Source organism: Bufo bufo, chromosome 5 (assembly GCF_905171765.1).
Source record: "Bufo bufo chromosome 5, aBufBuf1.1, whole genome shotgun sequence".
In the NCBI taxonomy this organism is placed as follows: Eukaryota; Metazoa; Chordata; class Amphibia; order Anura; family Bufonidae; genus Bufo; species Bufo bufo.
In genome coordinates, this window is record NC_053393.1 from 266,027,465 (window position 1) to 266,051,510 (window position 24,046).

General features: G+C 43.4%; 1 protein-coding gene across 6 annotated transcripts in view; it reads right to left on the reverse strand.

Moving 5' to 3' along the window:
* The window catches only part of LOC121001875, a 378,122-nt gene that overhangs the window by 36,411 nt on the left and 317,665 nt on the right, over window positions 1–24,046 (reverse strand). For all 6 annotated transcript variants that reach the window (XM_040433099.1, XM_040433098.1, XM_040433102.1 and 3 more), the window contains exon 15: window positions 23,850–23,940. In XM_040433099.1, coding sequence (XP_040289033.1) covers window positions 23,850–23,940 — 91 coding nt within the window. The remainder of the gene's footprint in view (window positions 1–23,849; window positions 23,941–24,046) is intronic.

A 24,046-nucleotide genomic window follows, 5' to 3' on the forward strand; every position in this document is an offset into this window, starting at 1 on the left:
AGAGTCACTGATGAGCAGTTTGCTTGACCCGCTTTCTGAAGAATCTACTCACCAGCAGCAAAGCAGAACCTGAACCAGCAGGTTGTGGCATACTTGGAGTGCACCCTGCTACCCCACATCGAAGATCCCATGGACTACTGGGCAGCCAAACTTGATTTGTGGGTGCAACTGGCCGAGTTTGCCCTGGATAAGCTTTTCTGCCCGGCCAGCAGTTTGGCACCAGAGCGGGTGTTTAGTGCAGCGAGAGCCATAGTTACCCCAAGGAGAACTAACCTGTCCACCCAAAATGTGGAGAAACTGACCTTTGTGAAGATGAATCGGGTGTGGATCAGCCATGATTTTCAAAACACGATGCTTGATCCATCAGACTAGATCATCCATGGTGCCACACCTACACTTTCACAAAAGAGACCTGTTTCTTCTGGCTACCTGCTGCAGCTACTATTCTGATGCTGCCACCCGCCTGATGCCACACCTGCTGCCAGGTGCTCATACTGCCACCCACCATCTTCAGCTGGTGACATCCCCACTCTGTAACTGGGCCACTCTGTGGTCTTCTCATGCTGATGCCACCTCACCACTCTGTAGTCTCCTCATGCTGCTGCCATCTCACCACTATGTCATTGGGCCATTCTGTGGTCTCCTCATGCTGCTTCCACTTCACCACTATGTCATAGGACCACTCTGTGGACTTTTCATGCAGTCCCCACCCTCCGCACTTCATGACTGGGCCACTATTTTGCCTTTTTGGCCTGGTTGACATAATTTATTTGACCCTACTTCTGATCTGTCAGAAGGAAGGAAAAATGAGACACACAATGGATCCTGTCTATGTAGCAGCTGTAAGGCTTGTATGACATGGTCACTATTTTGCTTTATTATTGGCTTATGATTTGGTAGCCAAAAGCAGGAGTGGGTACAAAACACAGAAGACATGCAAATATTCCATTTACGTGTCATCTGTGTTTTGGATCCACTCCTGTTTTTTTGGGCTTTAGCAATACTGACGGATTACTGACCAAATGCTGACCGAGTGAAGGCAGATGCTTAACAGACAGGATCTGTTTTTTGGGAGGTTATTGTTCTGATGGATCAGAGGAAGGGTCCCTCTCCAACCCCATTGGGTCCGCGCACTATGGTGATGGGAACCCAATGGCTGTGAAAGCAGCCCAATTCCTTCCACAGGCATCAGGGCTGCCTTCTACGAAAGCATGTGAGACCCAGCCCCCTGGGTATCACAGGCAAGCAGGTCAGTGTATTACATTGGTAATACACTGACAGCCAGTGCATTACAATGGTAATACACTGACAGCCAGTGCATTACAATGCACATGTATTGTAATGCATTGTAGGGGGGATCAGACCCCCAAAAGTCCCACAGTGGAACAATTTTTTTTTTTAAGTTTATATAAAAAATATAGTGCCCCTTTCCCATAATTAACCACTTAAGGACCACAGGTTTATACCCCCCTAAAGACCAGGTCCTTTTTTACAAATCGGCACTCCACAACTTTAGCGGTTTATTGCTCGGTCATGCAACTTACCACCCAAATGAATTTTACCTCCTTTTCTTCTCACTAATAGAGCTTTCATTTGGTGGTATTTCATTGCTGCTGACATTTTTACTTTTTTGTTATTAATCGAAATTTAACAATTTTTTTGCAAAAAAATGACATTTTTCACTTTCAGTTGTAAAATTTTACAAAAAAATTTATTGTTCTACATGTCTTTGATAAAAAAAAATGTTTAGGTAAAAAAAAAATGGTTTGGGTAAAAGTTATAGCGTTTACAAACTATGGTACAAAAATGTGAATTTCCGCTTTTTGAAGCAGCTCTGACTTTCTGAGCACCTGTCATGTTTCCTGAGGTTCTACAATGCCCAGACAGTACAAACACCCCACAAATGACCCCATTTCGGAAAGTAGACACCCTAAGGTATTCGCTGATGGGCATAGTGAGTTCATAGAACTTTTTATTTTTTGTCACAAGTTAGCGGAAAATGATGATTTTTTTCTTTTTTTTTCTTACAAAGTCTCATATTCCACTAACTTGTGACAAAAAATAAAAACTTCCATGAACTCACTATGCCCATCAGCGAATACCTTGGGATGTCTTCTTTCCAAAATGGGGTCACTTGTGGGGTAGTTATACTGCCCTGGCATTCTAGGGGCCCAAATGTGTGGTAAGGAGTTTGAAATCAAATTCTGTAAAAAATGGCTGGTGAAATCTGAAAGGTGCTCTTTGGAATGTGGGCCCCTTTGCCCACCTAGGCTGCAAAAAAGTGTCACACATCTGGTATCTCCGTATTCAGGAGAAGTTGGGGAATGTGTTTTGGGGTGTCATTTTACATATACCCATGCTGGGTGAGAGAAATATCTTGGCAAAAGACAACTTTGTATAAAAAAATGGTAAAAGTTGTCTTTTGCCAAGATATTTCTCTCACCCAGCATGGGTATATGTAAAATGACACCCCAAAACACATTCCCCAACTTCTCCTGAATACGGCAATACCACACGTGTGACACTTTTTTGCAGCCTAGGTGGGCAAAGGGGCCCATATTCCAAAGAGCACCTTTCGGATTTCACTGGTCATTTTTTACAGAATTTGATTTCAAACTCCTTACCACACATTTGGGCCCCTAGAATGCCAGGGCAGTATAACTACCCCACAAGTGACCCCATTTTGGAAAGAAGACACCCCAAGGTATTCGCTGATGGGCATATTGAGTTCATGGAAGTTTTTATTTTTTGTCACAAGTTAGTGGAATATGAGACTTTGTAAGAGAAAAAAAAAAAAAAAAAAATCATCATTTTCCACTAACTTGTGACAAAAAATAAAAAATTCTAGGAACTCGCCATGCCCCTCACGGAATACCTTGGGGTGTCTTCTTTCCAAAATGGGGTCACTTGTGGGGTAGTTATAATGCCCTGGCATTTTCCAGGGGCCCTAATGTGTGGTAAGTAGGTAAATGACCTGTGAAATCCTAAAGGTGCTCTTTGGAATATGGGCCCCTTTGCCAACCTAGGCTGCAAAAAAGTGTCACACGTGTGGTATTGCCGTATTCAGGAGAAGTTGGGGAATGTGTTTTGGGGTGTCATTTTACATATACCCATGCTGGGTGAGAGAAATATCTTGGCAAAAAACAACTTTTCCCATTTTTTTATACAAAGTTGGCATTTGACCAAGATATTTCTCTCACCCAGCATGGGTATATGTAAAATGACACCCCAAAACACATTCCCCAACTTCTCCTGAGTACGGCGATACCAGATGTGTGACACTTTTTTGCAGCCTAGATGCGCAAAGGTGCCCAAATTCCTTTTAGGAGGGCATTTTTAGACATTTGGATACCAGACTTCTTCTCACGCTTTGGGGCCCCTAGAATGCCAGGGCAGTATAAATACCCCACATGTGACCCCATTTTGGAAAGAAGACACCCCAAGGTATTCAATGAGGGGCATGGCGAGTTCCTAAAAATTTTTTTTTTTTGGCACAAGTTAGCGGAAAATGATATTTTTTATTTTTCTCTCACAAAGTCTCCCTTTCCGCTAACTTGGGACAAAAATTTAAATCTTTCATGGACTCAATATGCCCCTCACGGAATACCTTGGGGTGTCTTCTTTCCGAAATGGGGTCACATGTGGGTATTTATACTGCCCTGGCATTCTAGGGGCCCTAAAGCGTGAGAAGAAGTCTGGAATATAAATGTCTAAAAAATTTTACGCATTTGGATTCCGTGAGGGGTATGGTGAGTTCATGTGAGATTTTATTTTTTGACACAAGTTAGTGGAATATGAGACTTTGTAAGAAAAAAAATAATAAATTTCCGCTAACTTGGGCCAAAAAAATGTCTGAATGGAGCCTTACAGGGGGGTGATCAATGACAGGGGGGTGATCAATGACAGGGGGGTGATCAGAGAGTCTATATGGGGTGATCACCCCCCCTGGAAGGCTCCAGGGAGACGCCTGTATGTGTTTTGCGGATCCGATCCATGTATCCGTGGATCCGTAAAAATCATACGGACATCTGAATGCAGCCTGACAGGGGGGTGATCAATGACAGGGGGGGGTGATCAATGACAGGGGGGTGATCAGGGAGTATATATGGGGTGATCACCCCCCCTGGAAGGCTCCAGGGAGACGCCTGTATGTGTTTTGCGGATCCGATCCATCTATCAGTGGATCTGTAAAAATCATGTGGACATCTGAATGGAGCCTTACAGGGGTTGATCAATGACAGGGGGGTGATCAGGGAGTCTATATGGGGTGATCACCACAGTCATTGATCACGCCCCTGTAAGGCTCCATTCAGACGTCCGTATGCGTTTTGCGGATCCGATCCATCTATCAGTGGATCCGTAAAAATCATGCGGACATCTGAATGGAGCTTTACAGGGGCGTGATCAATGACAGGGGGGTAATCAATGACAGGGGGGTGATCAGGGAGTCTATATGGGGTGATCAAGGGTGAATAAGGGGTTAATAAGTGACAGGGGGGGGTGTAGTGTAGTGGTGCTTGGTGCAACATATTACTGAGCTACCTGTGTCCTCTGGTGGTCGATCCAAACAAAGGGGACCACCAGAGGACCAGGTAGCAGGTGTATTAGACGCTGTTATCAAAACAGCGTCTAATATACCTGTTAGGGGTTAAAAAAAAATCACATCTCCAGCCTGCCAGCGAACGATCGCCGCTGGCAGGCTGGCAGGCTGGAGATCCACGCGAGATGACGCCAATCGGCGTTAGTGTGACCTGGGAGCGCCGCAGAAATGACGCCTTTCGGCGTTAGTGTGGCGGGAAGTGGTTAAGTCATAAAATTGTAAACAATAGAAAAAATAAATAAATAGAAAAATATACATTAGGTATCGCCTCGTCCGTATCGACCAGCTCTATAAAAATATCACATGATCCACCGGATGAATCACCCCTACAGGAAAGTTAAGTCTTTTAGCTCACTGGCGCTGCGGCTGGGCACTCATGGCTAGGAGGGGGAGTGGGGGATCTGGTGGCATTGGGGGAGGAGCTGGTGGCATTGGAGGGGGAACTGGTGGCACTGCTGGATGAACTAATTGCATTAGAAGGGGAACTGGGGGGAGCAGCTGATGACACTGGGGGGGGGGGAAAGCTGATGGCACTGGAAGGAACTAATGGCACTGGAGGGAGAGCTGATGGCACTGGGGGGAGACTGATGGCAGGGAGGCTGATGAGTTTTTATAGAAAACGTTATTTTAATTAGTTTTTTTCTATTAGAGTACTCGATTAATCGAGAATACTTAATTACTAAAATAATCGATAGCTGCAGCCCTATCCTCAATTCAAACACACTTGCCTTACACTAAACTTGCCAACAGTGCAAGTACATATGGCAGGTGTAGTGTATTTGAATATAGGAGGCATCACATGGAGGTGATTTGCCAGGCCACATGATCCTCCATCAACAGCCATTTTATGGACAAGACCTCTGTGTGGACAGCACAAAAGACTTGGCAAACAAGGGCATATCTTATAAAATATAGAAAATGGTGCAGAATTTCAACAAAGGCTATATAGTAAAAACACACTTGTCAACTTGTAACCAAAAAGTGGCCAACCCCTTTAAGAAAAAGTAATGTATACCGAATGGTAAACATCACATTGAAAGCGTACAGTAAAGTTTTTGTAAATGGGCAAGTAGGGCAAATTAACTAAAAGAGAGGTGAGGGAGACATCTCAGGAACATAATGAAAAGCTGAAAATGCAATCCATCTGACAAAACTGAATTTAAAAAAACTTTGTTTAAAGTATGATGCGTACAACCCCGCAGTACTACTGTACTAGACCAGTCATTGTGCATAATGGTGGTTCCACAAGCCGGTCTACTAATGAGACGTTGATAGTTTTGTTATCACAGTTTATGTTCCTGAGAACCCCTTTTATCAACAGAACCACTGTATTGTACCTGATGCCAGTAAAGAGGAAGGATGTGATTCGCTGGTTGACTTTTTATCCCAGGCAGAAATCTTCTTTTGGTTGTCAGTGGCTGAACTGTCTGTAAAAGTATTTATAACATAGAAGGCTAACGTTTTGTTTCTAAACATAAAATTACTAAAAAGTGTACATAATGTTCATAATTATTTAAACCTGTTCTAAATGTGCAAAAAACTATTTTTCTAATATGCTTTATTTTATTTTCTATTCCTAATGAAACAGTCATCCTGGAGATATGATGGGCAGAATTTTAAACAAATAAGTAAATCTAGGAATGATCAGTGACTACAGGTTCTTCTAAAAAAAATTAGCATATTGTGATAAAGTTCATTATTTTCTGTAATGTACTGATAAACATTAGACTTTCATATATTTTAGATTCATTACACACAACTGAAGTAGTTCAAGCCTTTTCTTGTTTTAATATTGATGATTTTGGCATACAGCTCATGAAAACCCAAAATTCCTATCTCAAAAAATTAGCATATTTCAGCCTGTGGCACTGCTGAGGTGTTATGGAGGCCCAGGATGCTTCAATAGCGGCCTTAAGCTCATCCAGAGTGTTGGGTCTTGCGTCTCTCAACTTTCTCTTCCCAATATCCCACAGATTCTCTATGGGGTTCAGGTCAGGAGAGTTGGCAGGCCAATTGAGCACAGTAATACCATGGTCAGTAAACCATTTACCAGTGGTTTTGGCACTGTGAGCAGGTGCCAGGTCGTGCTGAAAAATGAAATCTTCATCTCCATAAAGCTTTTCAGCAGATGGAAGCATGAAGTGCTCCAAAATCTCCTGATAGCTAGCTGCATTGACCCTGCCCTTGATAAAACACAGTGGACCAACACCAGCAGCTGACATGGCACCCCAGACCATCACTGACTGTGGGTACTTGACACTGGACTTCAGGCATTTTGGCATTTCCCTCTCCCCAGTCTTCCTCCAGACTCTGGCACCTTGATTTCCGAATGACTTGCAAAATTTGCTTTCATCCGAAAAAAGTACTTTGGACCACTGAGCAACAGTCCAGTGCTGCTTCTCTGTAGCCCAGGTCAGGCGCCTCTGCCGCTGTTTCTGGTTCAAAAGTGGCTTGACCTGGGGAATGCGGCACCTGTAGCCCATTTCCTGCACACGCCGGCTCTGGATGTTTCTACTCCAGACTCAGTCCACTGCTTCCGCAGGTCCCCCCAAGGTCTGGAATCGGTCCTTCTCCACAATCTTCCTCAGGGTCCGGTCACCTCTTCTCGCTGTGCAGCGTTTTCTGCCACACTTTTTCCTTCCCACAGACTTCCCACTGAGGTGCGTTGATACAGCACTCTGGGAACAGCCTATTCGTTCAGAAATTTCTTTCTGTGTCTTACCCTCTTGCTTGAGGGTGTCAATGATGGCCTTCTGGACAGCAGTCAGGTCGGCAGTCTTATCCATGATTGCGGTTTTGAGTAATGAACCAGGCTGGGAGTTTTTAAAAGCCTCAGGAATCTTTTGCAGGTGTTTAGAGTTAATTAGTTGATTCAGATGATTAGGTTAATAGCTCGTTTAGAGAACCTTTTCATGATATGCAAATTTTTTGAGATAGGAATTTGGGGTTTTCATGAGCTGTATGCCAAAATCATCAATATTAAAACAAGAAAAGGCTTGAACTACTTCAGTTGTGTGTAATGAATCTAAAATTTATGAAAGTCTAATGTTTATCAGTACATTACAGAAAATAATGAACTTTATCACAATATGCTAATTTTTTTAGAAGAACCTGTATATTATTCTTCCCAAACCAAAAGTGATAAGGAGAGTTTAAAAAAAGAAATTGGCCAATTATAGGCTGCAGAGAGGGGTTATAATTAAGATGGTGTAACTCTGAAAGATTATTACTAATTTTAATAGCTAAATATGTAATTTGCTGAACTGACCAATCAAATGGAGAGTCCACCGCAAGGAAGTGATCAACAGGTTGTAACGGAGAGTCAGCATAATAAGTCATGTGCATAAAAGAAAGTTCTTTATTACTCCATCATTAAACAAATCATATAACCAGTAGTAAAATGAAAACAGCAGCACTGCAGTACTGATGTAGAAACTGCACTCAGGTTGACGCGTTTCGGATCTGGTTCTGATCCTTACTCCTAACTAGTGATGAGCGAAGCGAGCTTTGGATGTTACATTAATACTGTACCAGTTGGAACTGAACCAGAGTTCGGTTCAAAGTTTTAAAGAGGTTTTCCACCCTAAAAATCAATTACCAAAGTTATTCAATTAAGTCATGCGCGACTTCACAAATAACTAACTTCGGCTGATTGGAGCCCATACATTCTAATATTGTACAAAGACGAATCTCCGTACAGTATTAATCCGAAGATATGAATGTAGCGACTTCAGATGAAACATCCGAAGCTTGCTTGGCTCATCACTACTCATAACCTGTCGTACATAGGGAGATAAATACTCATATGAGAGAAAAACTCCTCCCCCAGTCCATTGTTAGTTCCACCAAAATATATAGCTAATATGCAGATTCGTCATTTAAAAACATACATGACAACATAAAAATCACTAATGGTGAATCTAATCATTAATAGTGTAACAAATTAGTTCTGAGATTTAACCCATTAGGATATGCACTGTTAAGAGTAATGTCTGCCAGGGCAATGTCTTTCACAGCAAGACTGTTATTAATTTGTCTGTCTGTTTTATTCCGGGCCTTAACTTTGCCCCGACATAAAACGGACCCATCTAAAACAATGCTAGAGATTAATCGCTCTGTTCACTAATCGTTTAGGGATGTATACTGTTGCTAATTGTTAGGAGACATTTTTTCAGTGATTCTGAGGAAAAAAATCTCATTCCTTTTTTGGAAAAGATTTTATCAGAGGCAATCTGGTTGATTAGAATCCCCCAGATAAACACTTTCAGTGCATCCCAGACATAATTCATCTGTGTTGAACCAAAATTGATTTGTCAAAAAACTGAAATTTCATGTTGGATGGAATCATGATTCTTAATAATGGATAACCAATGTGAGTTCACCTCCACTGCCCAGGCCCAGGGTGATCAACACCAACGGAGAATGATCCCCCTGGGTTCAGGGGTCATAAGCAATTTTGACACTACTCAAGTAACGACTGTTAATCAAGGCTAAGTCAATACGTGACATACAACCCCCCGAACTCCCAAAACAGGAATAAGCTTTACAATTACGATTCCTGCTCCTCCAAATATCAACAAAACCTGTTTCTCTACAAAATTTTGGAACAAGTGTAAAATAATTCTGGGGTGTCTTGCTTTCCCCATGAGCCCGGACCCAATCCATTTTTACATCCATCACACAGTTAAAATCACCAATGATAATAGTTATACATCCTTCTTTCTGATCCATAAATAACAATAGCTGACCCAGAATGTACTGCGAGTATGGGGGTGGAATATATACAAATGCCAAAATACAGATCACTTCCTGTAATTTACTATAAAAGAGAACATACAGTACCTCCCCTCCCTATCAACAGATACTGCTGTACAGTCAAAGTCTAGCTTCTTATGGATTACGACTGAGACCCTCCCTGGAATAATTGGTCAACAAGGAATGGTCATTTTGTCCAGCCCAACCCCTCTCAATAAAGCTGACCGTATCCTTGGTCAAATGCGTTTCCTCCATTAGTCCAATAGCAGGTAGATGTCCATGGACAAAATAAAAAATAGCACATCTTAATTCTATCCCCTATAACCCGAACATTCAAAAATTAAATTCTAACCGACATACCGGGTCAGAAATAAAAAAATAAATAAAAAAAAATCAATCTTTCTCCCGTCCCCTTGCCTCCCAAACTCCTTTCTCAACCACCAGCCGTCCCCCTCAAAACCCCCACCTATTGCTCCCTAGTTTAGCCAAACTTGTTCAACCTTGAACGACCCCCCTCCATCACATGTCACAAAATGTAATTTGCAGCTTCCAAGACTAGTTGTGCTACTAAAGGCCCTTTGCATCCAACCAATCTACAACAGCAAATGGGGAATCAAAGATATTAACCACATTTTCATGCACCACCTGCAATTTTGCTGTAAAATTAAACCAGTATTGGCATGTATCAGCCTTTATTTAACTGCACCTTTTTTCCTGAGTAGATTTTGGAAAATAAGGCAAAATAGTAATCCTACTGCCATTATAGCACAAATCTGATCCCTCCCTCACTCTCTTTATTAATGAAATAAGAGAGAAAAGAGAGAGAGAGAGAGAAAGAGAGAGAGAGAGAGAGAGAGAGAGAGAGGGCGGCGCCTCATGTGTGGTCTTGCTGACAATATTAATGCAAATGCGTATAAAATTTGCTTACCAGAGGTTGTTGTGAGATAGTCACAACAGCTGTATAGGCTCTTGCTGGTATATATCCCGACCAGCAAACGGGTGCTTGGCTGCAGCCTGGGTTCCTGCCTGCGCCCAAAAATCGTACGGGTGCTGGAGTGGAAGTAAAACTTGTACCGAATAAAAACAGATTAACCTCTTCTGTGGGCGCTGCCAAGGATACCATTTAAATAAGGCGTGTAGTTTAAAATGGCTTTAATTCGTCTACGCGTTTCAGGGGTGAATTACCCCCTTCATCAGGACAGTAATACAAGTTTAAAACCAACAGAACACATATATATGCTTTCCTGGTTGTATTTTGGCGCCACCAACTGTGGGGGGGGGGGGTTATAATTTTGGAGAAGGTGTGTCCACAGGAGGGGCATCTCAGTAGTAACACTACTAATGGAAGAATTCCTGATGCAGATCGCATCACGGCTCTATTGATGGTTTTGTTTACATACGTCCAAGCTCCACGGCGCTCGGAGTGTGGGAGCGGGGCGTGGTGTCAGGCCGGCTTCTCCTGTATTAGGCTGGTGTGCTCGGCCGATGGAGGGGGCGTGGTTTCGAGTCCGGCATCTCTTCTGGGAGAGCACTATTGGTAGAAGTCCTTTCCAGTGGTGACGTCATGGACACACCTCCAGTTGGTGTCCGGAGCCTGTGGTGTGTTTGCTGCGCTGCGATGCCTTTACCAGACATATCCTCGCAGCACGAGCGGGCGCTATACATAGTAGCGTAGTACATAGTTAACATGTCACTGGGGCATAAAGGAAACTTTATAGCATATATGTTGTGGAGAAAGGGAGGTTTCTGTTGTGGAGAAAGGGAGGTTTCTACTTACTTGTTCTATGCGAATTTAACTCCGTGAGTTCCTGCCCTGCTATTGCCAACCACTCATCCAGACGAACGGAGCCAAAAAACACACGAATGAAGTGGCGAATGTTCCTATTGACCACCCAGTTGCCACTAAACCATGTGATTACGGTCCCATGTTGAATGCACCGGTTTTGTGCAATGGCTGCATAGTTATGTGGGTTCATGTATTTTGCTGTCTTTTGCTACCATGTGGCTAATGGAGTCTTGCCTCTGTCCTTGGGAGATAAGTGGATCACTTCTCAATTGTCTCCAGGACAAAAGACTGTGTAGAACCGGTTTTGGACAGAAAAGCCATGAGTACATCCAGGCCCAAGAGACTTTTACTAACTAATTTGTGCCGTGTTGGGATGTTAAATGTCTATGTGTATTATAAAGGGTGGGACATTGTATACGTTAAGTGAGGTCTGTTCCATTGTCTCTCTGTGTGTATTGACGATTGCCCTCTGTCCTGAGAGATAATTGAATTACAACTCGGTCTCCAGGACAGAGGACATTGTGTATTCTCCTGCCTGTGATGATTAGGTTAACCATGTTGTACCATGACTATATCACAGGCAGAGGGGAGAATTCTATGTGGGTTGTAACCTTTGTGTTATTGGTTAATGTATATTTGTTGTGGGCGTCTCCCTTGCATGGGAGCAGGGCATAAAAGAAATTATTCTTCACCTGCTAATAAAAATCACTGATTTTTACCCCTTCATGTAGTCTCGGCGCATGTTTGGGGGACTGGGATCTTCTATTCGCTCAATTACGGATTATCGGCGGTTTGTTCGGGAGTAAGCTGCATAAGGGCTCATCTGTATTATATGGGTTTCTTTACACTGGTGGCAGCAGCGGGATTTCTCCCGAATGGATTTACTTCATTTAACCGAAAAGAAAGTGAATGGCGCATAGATAAGAACTGCTGAAACAAACAACACTTAAAGAACTGCTGGAAGCTCGAGGCATAGTGGCAAGCAACAAGCCGAAAGCCACGATAATAGCCGAATTACTGGAGAGCGACCGAAACAGCGAGGTGCAAATGGCGAACACAGAGGAAACGGAGTTTCAGAAAGATGTGAGATGGAGACTCCGTTTGGAAGGACCGAATCCTACACCAGAAATTGTGGTACAGATTATGGCACAAGCTTCGGAAGCAGAAAGCCGCCGAGAAGCACGGGAGGCCAGAGAAAGATCACCACAAATGGATATATTGTCACTACCAGGATCATCTATGGGGCGGTCACGTAAGATAAATTATGCTGCTTTTAAAAGTTTCATAGAAAGTGAAATGGATATTGACAATTATCTGCAGGACTTTGAAAGACAATGTGTATTAGAAGATGTGGATAACACTAATTGGGCTGCGATACTGAGCAGCAAGCTTTCAGGCAGAGCAGCAGAAGCCTTTAGAGCGGTACCTGATGCAGACATGCAAAATTATGAGAAAGTGAAGGAGATATTGCTGGCCCGTTATGCAGTTACCCCAGAGGCATACCGGAAAAAATTTCGGTCCCTCCGGAAACAGGGCAAAGACTCTTACACAGAGTGGGCATTCCGCATGCACCGCACTGTGAGTGATTGGATGCAGGGATGCCAGGCGACTACACTGGAGGATGCATTACAGTTAATATTGTTGGAGCAGTTTTTTGACCACACTCCTACAGATACCAGGGATTGGGTCAAGGACAGAAAACCACCGTCAGTAGAAGAAGCCGCACGTTTAGCAGACGAATTTCACAAAAGCAGACGGGCAGATAACAACCGGGGAGCCTCAGGATTTCGACCACAGTATCACACTCCTGCCCCCAACACAGCACCCGAAACCAGTACCACCGGTGAGTCAACCTACCGCCACTGGGGTTCAGAAAACTGCACCGATGTGTTTTGGGTGTAAGCAAGCGGGACACATCAGACTTAATTGTCCCCACCGTAATAATGATCGAAGGGGGCAAGCACCAACCCGTCCAACGAGAGCAGCTGCTCATTGTGTACAAGAGGATTACAACTATTCTACACAAGGGGAGGATCGCAATCCGTCTGAGAATTGGTCCATGCTACATGAGGTCAATCCACTGCAAGCAGCAGATGACAACCGGGCACACCATCGACAGACCGTGACCCTTAATGGGCAGAAAGCCAGAGGACTGAGAGACACTGGAGCTACGATCACCCTAGTACAACCTCACTGTGTTAAGCTGTCCCAACATACCGGGCGGTGTGTGGCTGTAAGGGTTGCGGGAGGGGCTATTCACAAGTTACCCACCGCCATGGTACACATGGTCTGGGGTACTGGGGCTAAGGCTGTGGAGGTGGCCATCATGCCAGAGTTACCAGCAGAGGTTTTGCTGGGAAACGACTTGGGGTGCTTGACATCTTAATTTGTACAGCCGACTACAGCAGGAGCACTCCCAGTCTCAACCAGACAACAGGCACGCGCTATGGGTACCTCACACTCCTCGGATGACCAGGTAGGCACTGATAATGCTGCTGTAAATTCTAGTCCTAACATATATTGGGGCACCCCCACAGACTTTGGGCAAGCGCACAGGGAGGATAGCATGTTAAGTGGGTACAGGAGGGAGGCGGATAATCCCCAGGGAGACATAGGACAGGAAAAGTTCCAGTGTGAGAAAGGTTTACTATATCGGTTAACAGAGGGGGGAGGAGCCCGACAGGTAATAAAGAAGCAGTTAGTGGTACCTTGCAAATATAGGGCAGAGCTATTAAGGAGTGGCCAGGTGTTACCCGAGATTTGCAAAATTATTGTAGAACCTGCGACGTATGTCAGAAAGTAGGAAAGAGGGGTGACCACCCCAGAGCGAAACTACGCCCACTACCCATAATAGAGGAACCTTTCTTCAGAGTAGCAGTAGATTTGGTAGGACCCCTTAGTAAGCCTAGTCCATCAGGTAAGAAGTATATTCTTACAGTGGTGGACTATGCTACTCGCTACCCGGAAGCTATAGCCCTACCTAATATCACTGCTGAAACCGTAGCTGAAGCTCTCATCCAGGTATTCACTAGAGTGGGGTTCCCTAGGGAAATAGTATCTGACCAAGGGACCCAATTCACGGCGGTAGTTACTCAGCAGCTCTGGCAGAGCTGCGGAGTAAAACCCATACTAAGTCCTCCATATCATCCCCAAACGAACCGGCTCTGCGAATGTTTTAATGGCACTCTGAAACAGATGCTAATCACGTTCGCAGAGACCTGTCGGAAGTGGGAAAAATTCCTTCCCCACCTACTGTTCGCCTACCGGGAAGTACCCCAGGCATCCACCGGATTCTCTCCTTTCGAACTATTATATGGAAGGAGAGTCCGAGGACCTCTGGACCTGGTCCGCGAACACTAGGAAGGGGATATGGGGGAAACGGGCACGCCTATAGTACCATTTGTTTTGGAGTTGAGAGACCGACTGCAGGCTCTTACTCAATCGGTGAGAGAAAACCTGCAGGCGGCTCAACAGCGACAAAAACACTGGTACGACAGGGGAGCTAGAGATTGTATCCTAGAGATAGATCAAAAGGTGCTAGTCCTCAAACCGACAAAAACCGATAAGTTGCAGGCCTCTTGGCAAGGGCCCTACAAAGTATTAGCCAGGGTCAGCGATACAACGTATATAGTAACAGATTGTAACAATGAAAGGATTCGCAGGTCATTTCATGTCAATATGTTAAAACCCTACTTAGAGAGACCAGAGGAGGTCACTGCAGTATGCGCTCCGGCGTTTGAGGATAGTGAGGGTATACCCTTACCCAATTTGCTCCACAAAGAACCCACGGGGGTGGAGCAGGTTGGATTAGGGCCAGAGTTAAAGCCAGAGGAAAGGGCACAGGCTACCCAGCTATTGCAGGAATTTCGAGATATGTTCTCTGCTCTTCCAGGCTACACCACCCTGGCTGTACACCGGGTAGAGACCCCAGGTCAGGTACCTTTGAGACAGCAACCGTACAGAATTCCTGAGGCAGTTAGAGATAGTATGTTAAAGGAAATTCAGGAGATGCTAGACCTAAGGGTTATAGAACCCTCTCAGAGCCCCTGGGTCTCCCCAGTGGTGTTAGTACCAAAGAAAGACTGTACCACGCGGTTTTGCGTGGATTACCGCAGGCTTAATGACCGAACAGTTACGGATGCCTACCCCATGCCCAGGGTAGATGAACTATTAGACTGTATGGCAGGAGGGAATTACTTGACCACTATTGACTTGTGCAAGGGTTATTGGCAAATCCCCTTGGAGCCTGATGCTATTCCTAAGTCGGCATTCGTCACCCCTTTTGGCTTGTACCAATTTAAGGTCATGCCATTTGGGATGAAGAATGCCCCCGCCACTTTTCAAAGGATGGCAGACCTGCTCCTAGAGGGATTTCATGGCTTCGCCTGTGCTTATTTAGATGACATAGCCATCTACAGCAGCACGTGGGAGGCCCACCTGGAGCACATTTCGGTAGTACTCAAGAGAATTTGAGAGGCCGGATTAACCTTGAAACCAGAAAAGTGTCATGTGGGCATGGCGGAGGTCCAATATCTAGGCCATAGGGTAGGGTCAGGCAAGCAGAGGCCTGAACCCACTAAAATTGAGGTTATCACTCAGTGGCCTCAACCACGCACCAAGACTCAGGTTATGGCTTTCTTAGGGACCGCTGGCTATTATAGGAAATTTGTGTCAGATTATAGCACCATAGCCAAACCCCTGACCGACCTTACCAAAAAGTCCTTATCTAGGCAGGTAGTATGGTCTCCAGAGTGTGAGGAAGCTTTCCAGAAACTCAAGCTTGCATCAAGTAAAACCCCTGTATTGGCGGCACCGGATCACGCTAAAAGATTTCTCGTTCACACAGATGCCTCAATGTTTGGACTGGGAGCCGTGCTAAGCCAAGTGGGGGATGATGAACTGGAGCATCCGGTGGCATATCTGAGCAGAAAATTTATACCCAGAGAGGTCAGTTTTGCCACCGTTGAGAAAGAATGTTTAGCATTGGTCTGGGCCCTCAAGAAATTACCGCCTTATTTATACGGACGATGTTTCACCGTTATGACGGATCATAACCTCCTCATCCGGCTCAACAGGGTGGCCGGAGATGCCCTATAATTTTGAAATGCACTACCGGCCAGGGAAGCAGAATGCCAATGCAGATGGGCTATCTCGGCAAACAGAACTGGAAAAACTACGTTTAACACCGGACATCCCCAAGCCAACCCATTAGGGTCTAGGCGGGTATGCCGTCCCATGGAACTAAGGGGGAGCTATGTGGAGAAAAGGAGGTTTCTGCTTACTTTTACTATGCGAATTTAACTCTGTTCATGAGTTCCTGCCCTGCTATTGCCAACCACTCATCCAGATGAACGGAGCCCAAAAACACACGAATGAAGTGGCGAATGTTCCTATTGACCACCCAGTTGCCACTAAACCATGTGATTATGGTTCCATGTTGAATGCACCGGTTTTGTGCAATGGCTGCATAGTTATGTGGGTTCATGTATTTTGCTGTCTTTTGCTACCATGTGGCTAATGGAGTCTTGCCTCTGTCCTTGGGAGATAAGTGGATCACTTCTCAATGGTCTCCAGAACAAAAGACTGTGTAGAACTGGTTTTGGACAGAAAAGCCATGAGTACAGTCAGGCCCAAGAGAGTTTTACTAACTAATTTGTGCCGTGTTGGGATGTTAAATGTCTATGTGTATTGTAAAAGGTGGGACATTGTATACGTTAAGAAGTGAGGTCTGTTCCATTGTCTCTCTGTGTGTATTGACGATTGCCCTCTGTCCTGAGAGATAATTGAATTACAACTCGGTCCAACTCAGGACAGAGGACATTGTGTATTCTCCTGCCTGTGATGATTATGTTAACCATGGTGTACCATGATTATATCACAGGTAGAGGGGAGGATTCTATGTGGGTTGTAACCTTTGTGTTATTGGTTAATGTATATTTGTTGTGGGTGTCTCCCTTGCATGGGAGCAGGGCATAAAAGAAATGATTCACCTGCTAATAAAAGTCACTGATTTTACCCCTTCATGTAGTCTCGGCGCATGTTTGGGGGACTGGGATCTTCTATTCGATTTATTACGGATTATCGGCAGTTTGTTCGGGAGTAAGCTGCATAAGGGCTCATCTGTATTATATGGGTTCCTTTACATATGTGTTTAGGTATTATTGTGCGGTGATTTTAATAGTAAAAAGGATATGTGCTACTATCTGATTTTAACTGGCAGATAAAATCTTAGACAAGACATTTCCTTTAAGTCCTGAGTGCATTTTATTTAGGTAATCTCTAATCAAAGAAATGTCGGATTGTACTGAGCCCTTCTGGGAAGTGAGAACCTGCAAGGCTTTATTGGATTTCTTGACATTCAATATTTCCCTCAAGATAGAGGAGTCCTCTTTATTTGTAATCGATCGGTTCATTAAGACCCCCTATAAATTCTCTAAGAGGTGATGGTCCATATCAGAAACATCATTCAAGGGGTCAGGTAGGGGAACCTTCGAACTATTCGTGAGAGCATTCTTAGGAAAAGATCTAGTAGCATTTTAGGTACTTCTTAATTTTGAGAACTCTCAAGCCTAAGGGTACTTTCACACTAGCGTTTTTCTTTTCCGGTATTGAGTTCCGTCCTAGGGGCTCAATACCAGAAAAAAACTGATCAGTTTTATCCTAATGCATTCTTAATGGAGAGCAATCCATTCAGTATGCATCAGTTCAGTCTTCAGTTCAATCACTGTATGTTTTTTGGACGGAGAAAATACCGCAGCATGCTGCTGTATTTTCTCCATCCAAAATTCCGGAACACTTGCCGGAATGCCGGATCCGGCACTATTTTACATTGAAATGCATTAATGCCGGATCCGGCCCAAAGTTTTCCAGAAAAACTGATCCGGTTATGCGGTCTGCACATGTGCAGACCTTTAAAAATGTGATAAAGATAAATACTGGATCCGTTTTTCTGGATGACAACCGGAGACGGATCCAGTATTGCAATACATTTGTGAGACAGATCCGCATCCGGATCAGTCTACAAATGGTATCCGTTTGCATACAGATTGCCGGATCCGGCAGGCAGTACGGGCGATGGAATTGTCTGCTGGAATCCAGCGACACTAGTGTGAAAGTACCCTAAGACCAGGCCAAGCTTTAGGAGATGAGAGCCTAACAGAATTTCTACTATTCTTGGGGGCCATCTTACAAACAACTCTATATTAAGCCAAAGTTTCGTCAGTCACGATATCCATAGACTCTGCTTAAGCGCTTGTCAGCATCTCTCAGTCTTCTTTAATGGGCATCAGATCTTCATAAAATGAGATAAGAAATAAAATGGTTGTCAGGCCCCAAGGACTATGGCCGCACTGCCTCACTCTTTCACGGCTGTGCTGATGCAGACACCCAAGGCACCCTCTCGACCAGGGTCTGACCGCCTCCTAAGCAAATGACGCAACACCACAACAGCTTCAAGTCGCACATCCCTAAATGATATGTGCCGCACTGCCCACAAATTTGCACCAAAAACCCGCCAAACATACAGCTCCTCCCGCTCCCGCTGCTCTGGTTGCGCTCACCCCAGACTGCGGGCAACTAGGACCTCTGGTATTTAGCTCCTGGTTACTTGGCGTGCGAAGTATGCTGCAGTAGCCTTGTTCAGCACAGAGGAGGAGGAGCACGGCAGCACGCACTTTAACTTTTATTTTCATCAGTTACCCTAGCTCCCATTCCTCCTTTTTTATTAAATTTAATTTTTTTTACAAATTTAACCCCTTTGACCCCAGGCCAGTTTTCACCTTTCTGTCCAGGCCATTTTTTGCAAATCTGACGTGTCACTTTATGTGGTAATAACTTTGGAACGCTTTTATTTATCCAAGCCATTCTGAGAATGTTTTCTCGTGACACATTCATAAATTTGAGTCAATATATTTCACCTTTATTTATGAAAAAATCCCTAATTGACCAAATATTTAGAAAAATTTGCAATTTTCTAAATTTGTAAATGTTATTTTATTTTTTGGGGACGTTAGAAGGCTTAGGATTTTAGAAGCAATTCTAAAAAAAATCTTAGAAAATTTCCAAAACCCACCTTTTAAGGACCAGTTCAGGTCTGAAGTCACTTTGTCGGGCTTACATAATAGAAACCCCCCATAAATGACCCCATTGCAGAAACGACACCCCTCAAGTTACTCAAAACAGATTTTACAAACTTTGTTAACCCTTTAGGCGTTACACAAGAATTAAACGCTTTATTTTTACAGCGTTCACCTGAGAGGTTAGGTCACGTGATATTTTTATAGAGCAGGTCGTTACGGACGTGGAAAATACCTAATATGTATACTTTTTCTTATTTATTTAAGTTTTACACAATAATAGCATTTTTGAAACAAAAAAATGATGTTTTAGTGTCTCCATAGTCTGAGAGCCATAGTTTGTTTATTTATTTTTTGACCAATTGTTTTAGGTAGGGGCTCATTTTTTGCAGGATGAGATGATGGTTTGATTGGTTCTATTTTGAGGGGAATCCGCCCTTTTTGATCGCTTGGTGTTGGACTTTAAATGTTAGGTGACAAAAATTTTTTTTTTTGGGCACAGTTTTTATTTATTTATTTTTACGGTGCTCACCTGAGGAGTTAGGTCATGTGATATTTTTATAGACCTGGTTGTTACGGACGCGGTGATACCTAATATGTATACTTTTTTTATTTCACATTAACACAATAATTGCATTTTTTAAACAAAAGAAATTATGTTTTAGTGTCTGCATGTTCTGAGAGCTATAGTTTATTTTTTGGACGATAATCTTATGTAAGGGCTCTTTTTTTGCGGGATGAGGTGACCGTTTTATTGGTAGCATTTTGAGGGGCATACTTTTTGATCGCTTGGTGTTGCATTTTTTGTGATGTAAGGTGACGAAAAAAGCTTTTTTTAAACATTTTTAATTTTTTACGGTGTTTATCGGACGGGGTGGGTCATGTGATGTATTTATAGAACCGGTCGTTACGGACGCGGCGGATACCTAATACGTGTGTGTTTTCTTTTTTTTTTTTTTACTTAAAACGTCTTTTTTTCTGAAAAACTTTTTTTTTAAACTTTATTTCTGTCTCACTCTGGGACTTAACTTTTGGGGGTCTGATCCCCTCTGCAATGCATTACAATACATCTGTATTGTAATGCATTGCCTGTTATACTGAGTAATACACTAACAGATTGCCTAGGAGACCCAGCCTGAGGCTGGATCTCCTGGGCACCCGTAGAAGGCAGGTCCCGATGCCGTGCAAGGCATTGGGCAGCCTCTGCACGGCATCGGGCTGCCTTCTCACCAAACTGGTTCCCGCCACAGCAGCGGGGGGACCCGATGGGCTACCTCACCCGTCGCAAATCCCTTCTATGCCGTGGTCAGCGGCATAGAAGGGGTTAATCCAGTGGCATCGGCTTGTACAGCGATGCCGGCGGATACAGCAAGGGCCCGGCTACCAGGGACTGCCGGGCCCCTGCAGTGATCGGGCGCGCACTATAACCATGACGTAATAGTACGTCAAAATGCGGCCATGAAGTACTATTACGTCATATTACGTCATAATTCAGGAAGAGGTTAAGTTCATCTAGCCATCCATCTATCAATCCATAACTGACACTGTAACTGACATGGAATGGTTATTGAAGGGAAAGAAAATCCGCATCGCGAGCTTGTGTGTCCTCTGTTACAGGGTTCCACTACAGGACATAACCAACAGCAACTAAAATCGAAACTGATTTGCCACAGTGCATAATGGTAGGCTAATAACTTTAGAATAAGGCAGTTTTGATGAATGGTTGTTTATGGGGAAAGTAATATAACAGCGGTATCTGTTGGGCGGGATACATTTATATTAGTGACAAAGACCCTTTAAATGAGCAGCTATGAGCTGTCAGGAGTTCAGCGATAAGGGCTACACATCCAGTCACCAAAACAGTACCCTGACAGATTCAGTGTGAAGTGGAGAGCCTGATACTCTGCAAATGCACTGAAAGTGAAATCCGAAGAAGAAAAAAAACCTATTGAAAATGCTTTAGGCCCCTTGCAGACAAGCGTGTGCGGATTAGGTCCGGATGCGTTGCGAATGTGTTCAGTGAAAAATGTGTGATTTCGCAAACAAATACAGTTTTGTCTGCGATCGCATTCAGTTTTTATCGCGTGGGTGCAATGTGATTTAATACAAACTACAAACAACATCTCTTCCGTGAAAAACGCATCGCATCTGCACTTGCTTGCGGATGCGATTTTCACGCAGCTCCATTTACTTCTATGAGGCCAGCGTTGTGTGAAAATCGCAGAATATAGAACACCAACGCACATGTACACAGCCCCATTGAAATGAATGGGTCCGGATTCCGTGCAGGTGCAATTTGTTAGCATCACGCATTGCATCCACGCGGAATACTCGCTTGTGTGAAAGGGGCCTAAGGGTGACTGCAGACTGTGCGGATTCCGTGCAGTTTTTCTGTACGCATTTTGTGAGGGAACAAACGCAGCGTAATACAGTAACAGCAAAATCTATAAGCTTAGATTTTGCTTTTTTTCTAAGGTGTGGAAATTGACTTGCTGTGCAGGATTTGAAATCTGCAGCATGCCTATTTTTTTTTTTTTTATGTGGATTTCCCACTTTTCAAATGAAGGGTGAGATCTGCAGCAAACATGCATCAAATCCATACTAAAAACCACATAAAAACCGGCCAAAACCGCAATAAATAGTGCGGATTTATGTGCATTTTGTTGTGTGGTTTTAATGCAAATTTTCTGCATACAAATCTGCACCATGTACAGGCACCGATAAAGAACAATTGGAAAATGAATAGTGAGTGTCCATACCCTTTAAATGGGAAGGACAAAGAACAAAAGCCAACCACATCAGTTAGGCAAATGAGCAATCATCCAAAGCATCTGCTAGCCTAACCACCAACCTGGTAGAGGGAATATGGATCAGATCCAAAAAACAGGTCAATAATGTTGTCTTGTGAAATAAAGTCTAGCATTACACCCCCCTCCCTTTTCCGTGAGTCTTAAAAATCTGGTGTCTGAAATTTGGGGGGGTGAAATTGGGAGCAGCCAATAGCAGGCCGCGACGGGGACGAGCCTCCCTAGCGTCACATTTAGTGGCAATTTTTTATGATTGCGTTTTAATAATTTTGGGCTAAAATACATTTTCAATTTGTCTTTATTAAATATGTTCAGCAGTTTTTGTCATAAAGGGTTAAGTTTGCGCCTAACTGTGAGCATCTTACTTTCACCCTCACTTTGTGCTGTCATCTGATAACCCTTATTCCTAAATTACTAACAGTTCATAAACACTTATTTGAGCCACATTCTTATCAGTAAGAAGTGAGCTATAATGAGTGTTTATGAGCTCTCAGGAGATTAGGGGCTTCACATGAGCCGTCAGCTGAGATCCTTGATGGGACACAGTGTAACAAATAGCCTGCTAATAGAAAATCTCAACCCTATACAGAGAAAGGGGCTAAATTTTTTTATAAAGACCAATTGAAAAAATAATTTTTAGAAATGACTACAATGCAGTAATTTTTAAAAATTGCCCCCAAAAGTACCCAAAGCCCTTAAGTCCCTTTCATTCAATATGGAGGAATCCACATCCTCTGATAAAGAAATTGTATTTTTTGTCATTGTCCTCACATTCAGGTAAACTTAATTCTTCTTTCTCAGGAACTTTAGACATATATCTTACTCAGGTTTTGATGCAGATTAAAATCTACATCATAGCCAATCCAGAAAAAAGACCAACAAGATTTAACTTGACATGGGATTCATCCATTCATTAATCACAAGCTTCTATGCGCACCTAGTGCATTTGCAAATGTTCTTGTTCTCAGATTTAAGTTTGAGCTCCAGATTTTTCTACTATAAAGAAGGCTATATTTAGCTCTGTCCCATAAGAATGCACACTCTGCCCCTTCAGACCCAGTAGAGACTTGATGCACTGAAAAAGAACCAGAGCAGCGCCACACTGTAACAAACACTCAAGACTGTAGGCAGCAACAGTGTGGCGACCAATATGAATCAGAACATTCTGCCGTTAATATGGACAAGATCCTGAAGTTTACTTCTTTTCTCCCCTATGAAATGTTCCTCTCTGGCCTGATTACTATAGTAACAGTACACTTGTGAGAAGTTGTGGAAGGCTCACCATGTTCCTGTCCCTACAGAAGTCAATTGTCAAATTCCAGGTGTCGTCATGAGGGACAAAATGGAAATAACTACTTTTGAGATTTGGTGGCGTCATCTGGTGAGCAGTGAGACACAAACAGGTATACTGTGTAATGAAGTCAGGCTGCACAGCGTACTGGTTGAGGGGTGCTCGGTTTGTGTGGAGGTAATCCCAAAATCAGAAGAATGAAAGAAAACCGGCACTCCCAAAAATCTTTGCTGGTGATAGATTTATTGGTCACTCATATGACGCGCGGCATTTCGGCACTCACAGGTGCCTTTTTCAAACAAGAAGTGAGCACCAGTATGAGTGATACTGCTGCTCACTTCTTGTTTGAAAAAGGCACCTGTGAGTGCCGAAACGCCGCGCGTCATATGAGTGACCAATAAATCTATCACCAGCAAAGATTTTTGGGAGTGCCGGTTTTCTTTCATTCTTCAGACACAAACAGGTAGTCAGAAGACACCTTTGTCCTTTATTTATTCATTCATTGATGTATGTATTTATATTATAGCTGACTAACCTTGATTTGCATTGGGTGGCACAACACATGACGCTGGATCCTGCTGCTTCAATTTTACTTGTTCAGACACGGCATCATATTTGGAAACAGGCTGTTAAAAAAAACATTTAAAAGTGCTTAAAAAACTATCAAACACAGTTGATACAATGTCAAAATATACACATTTAAAGATTAATACCTTTTAATACCTCAAATTA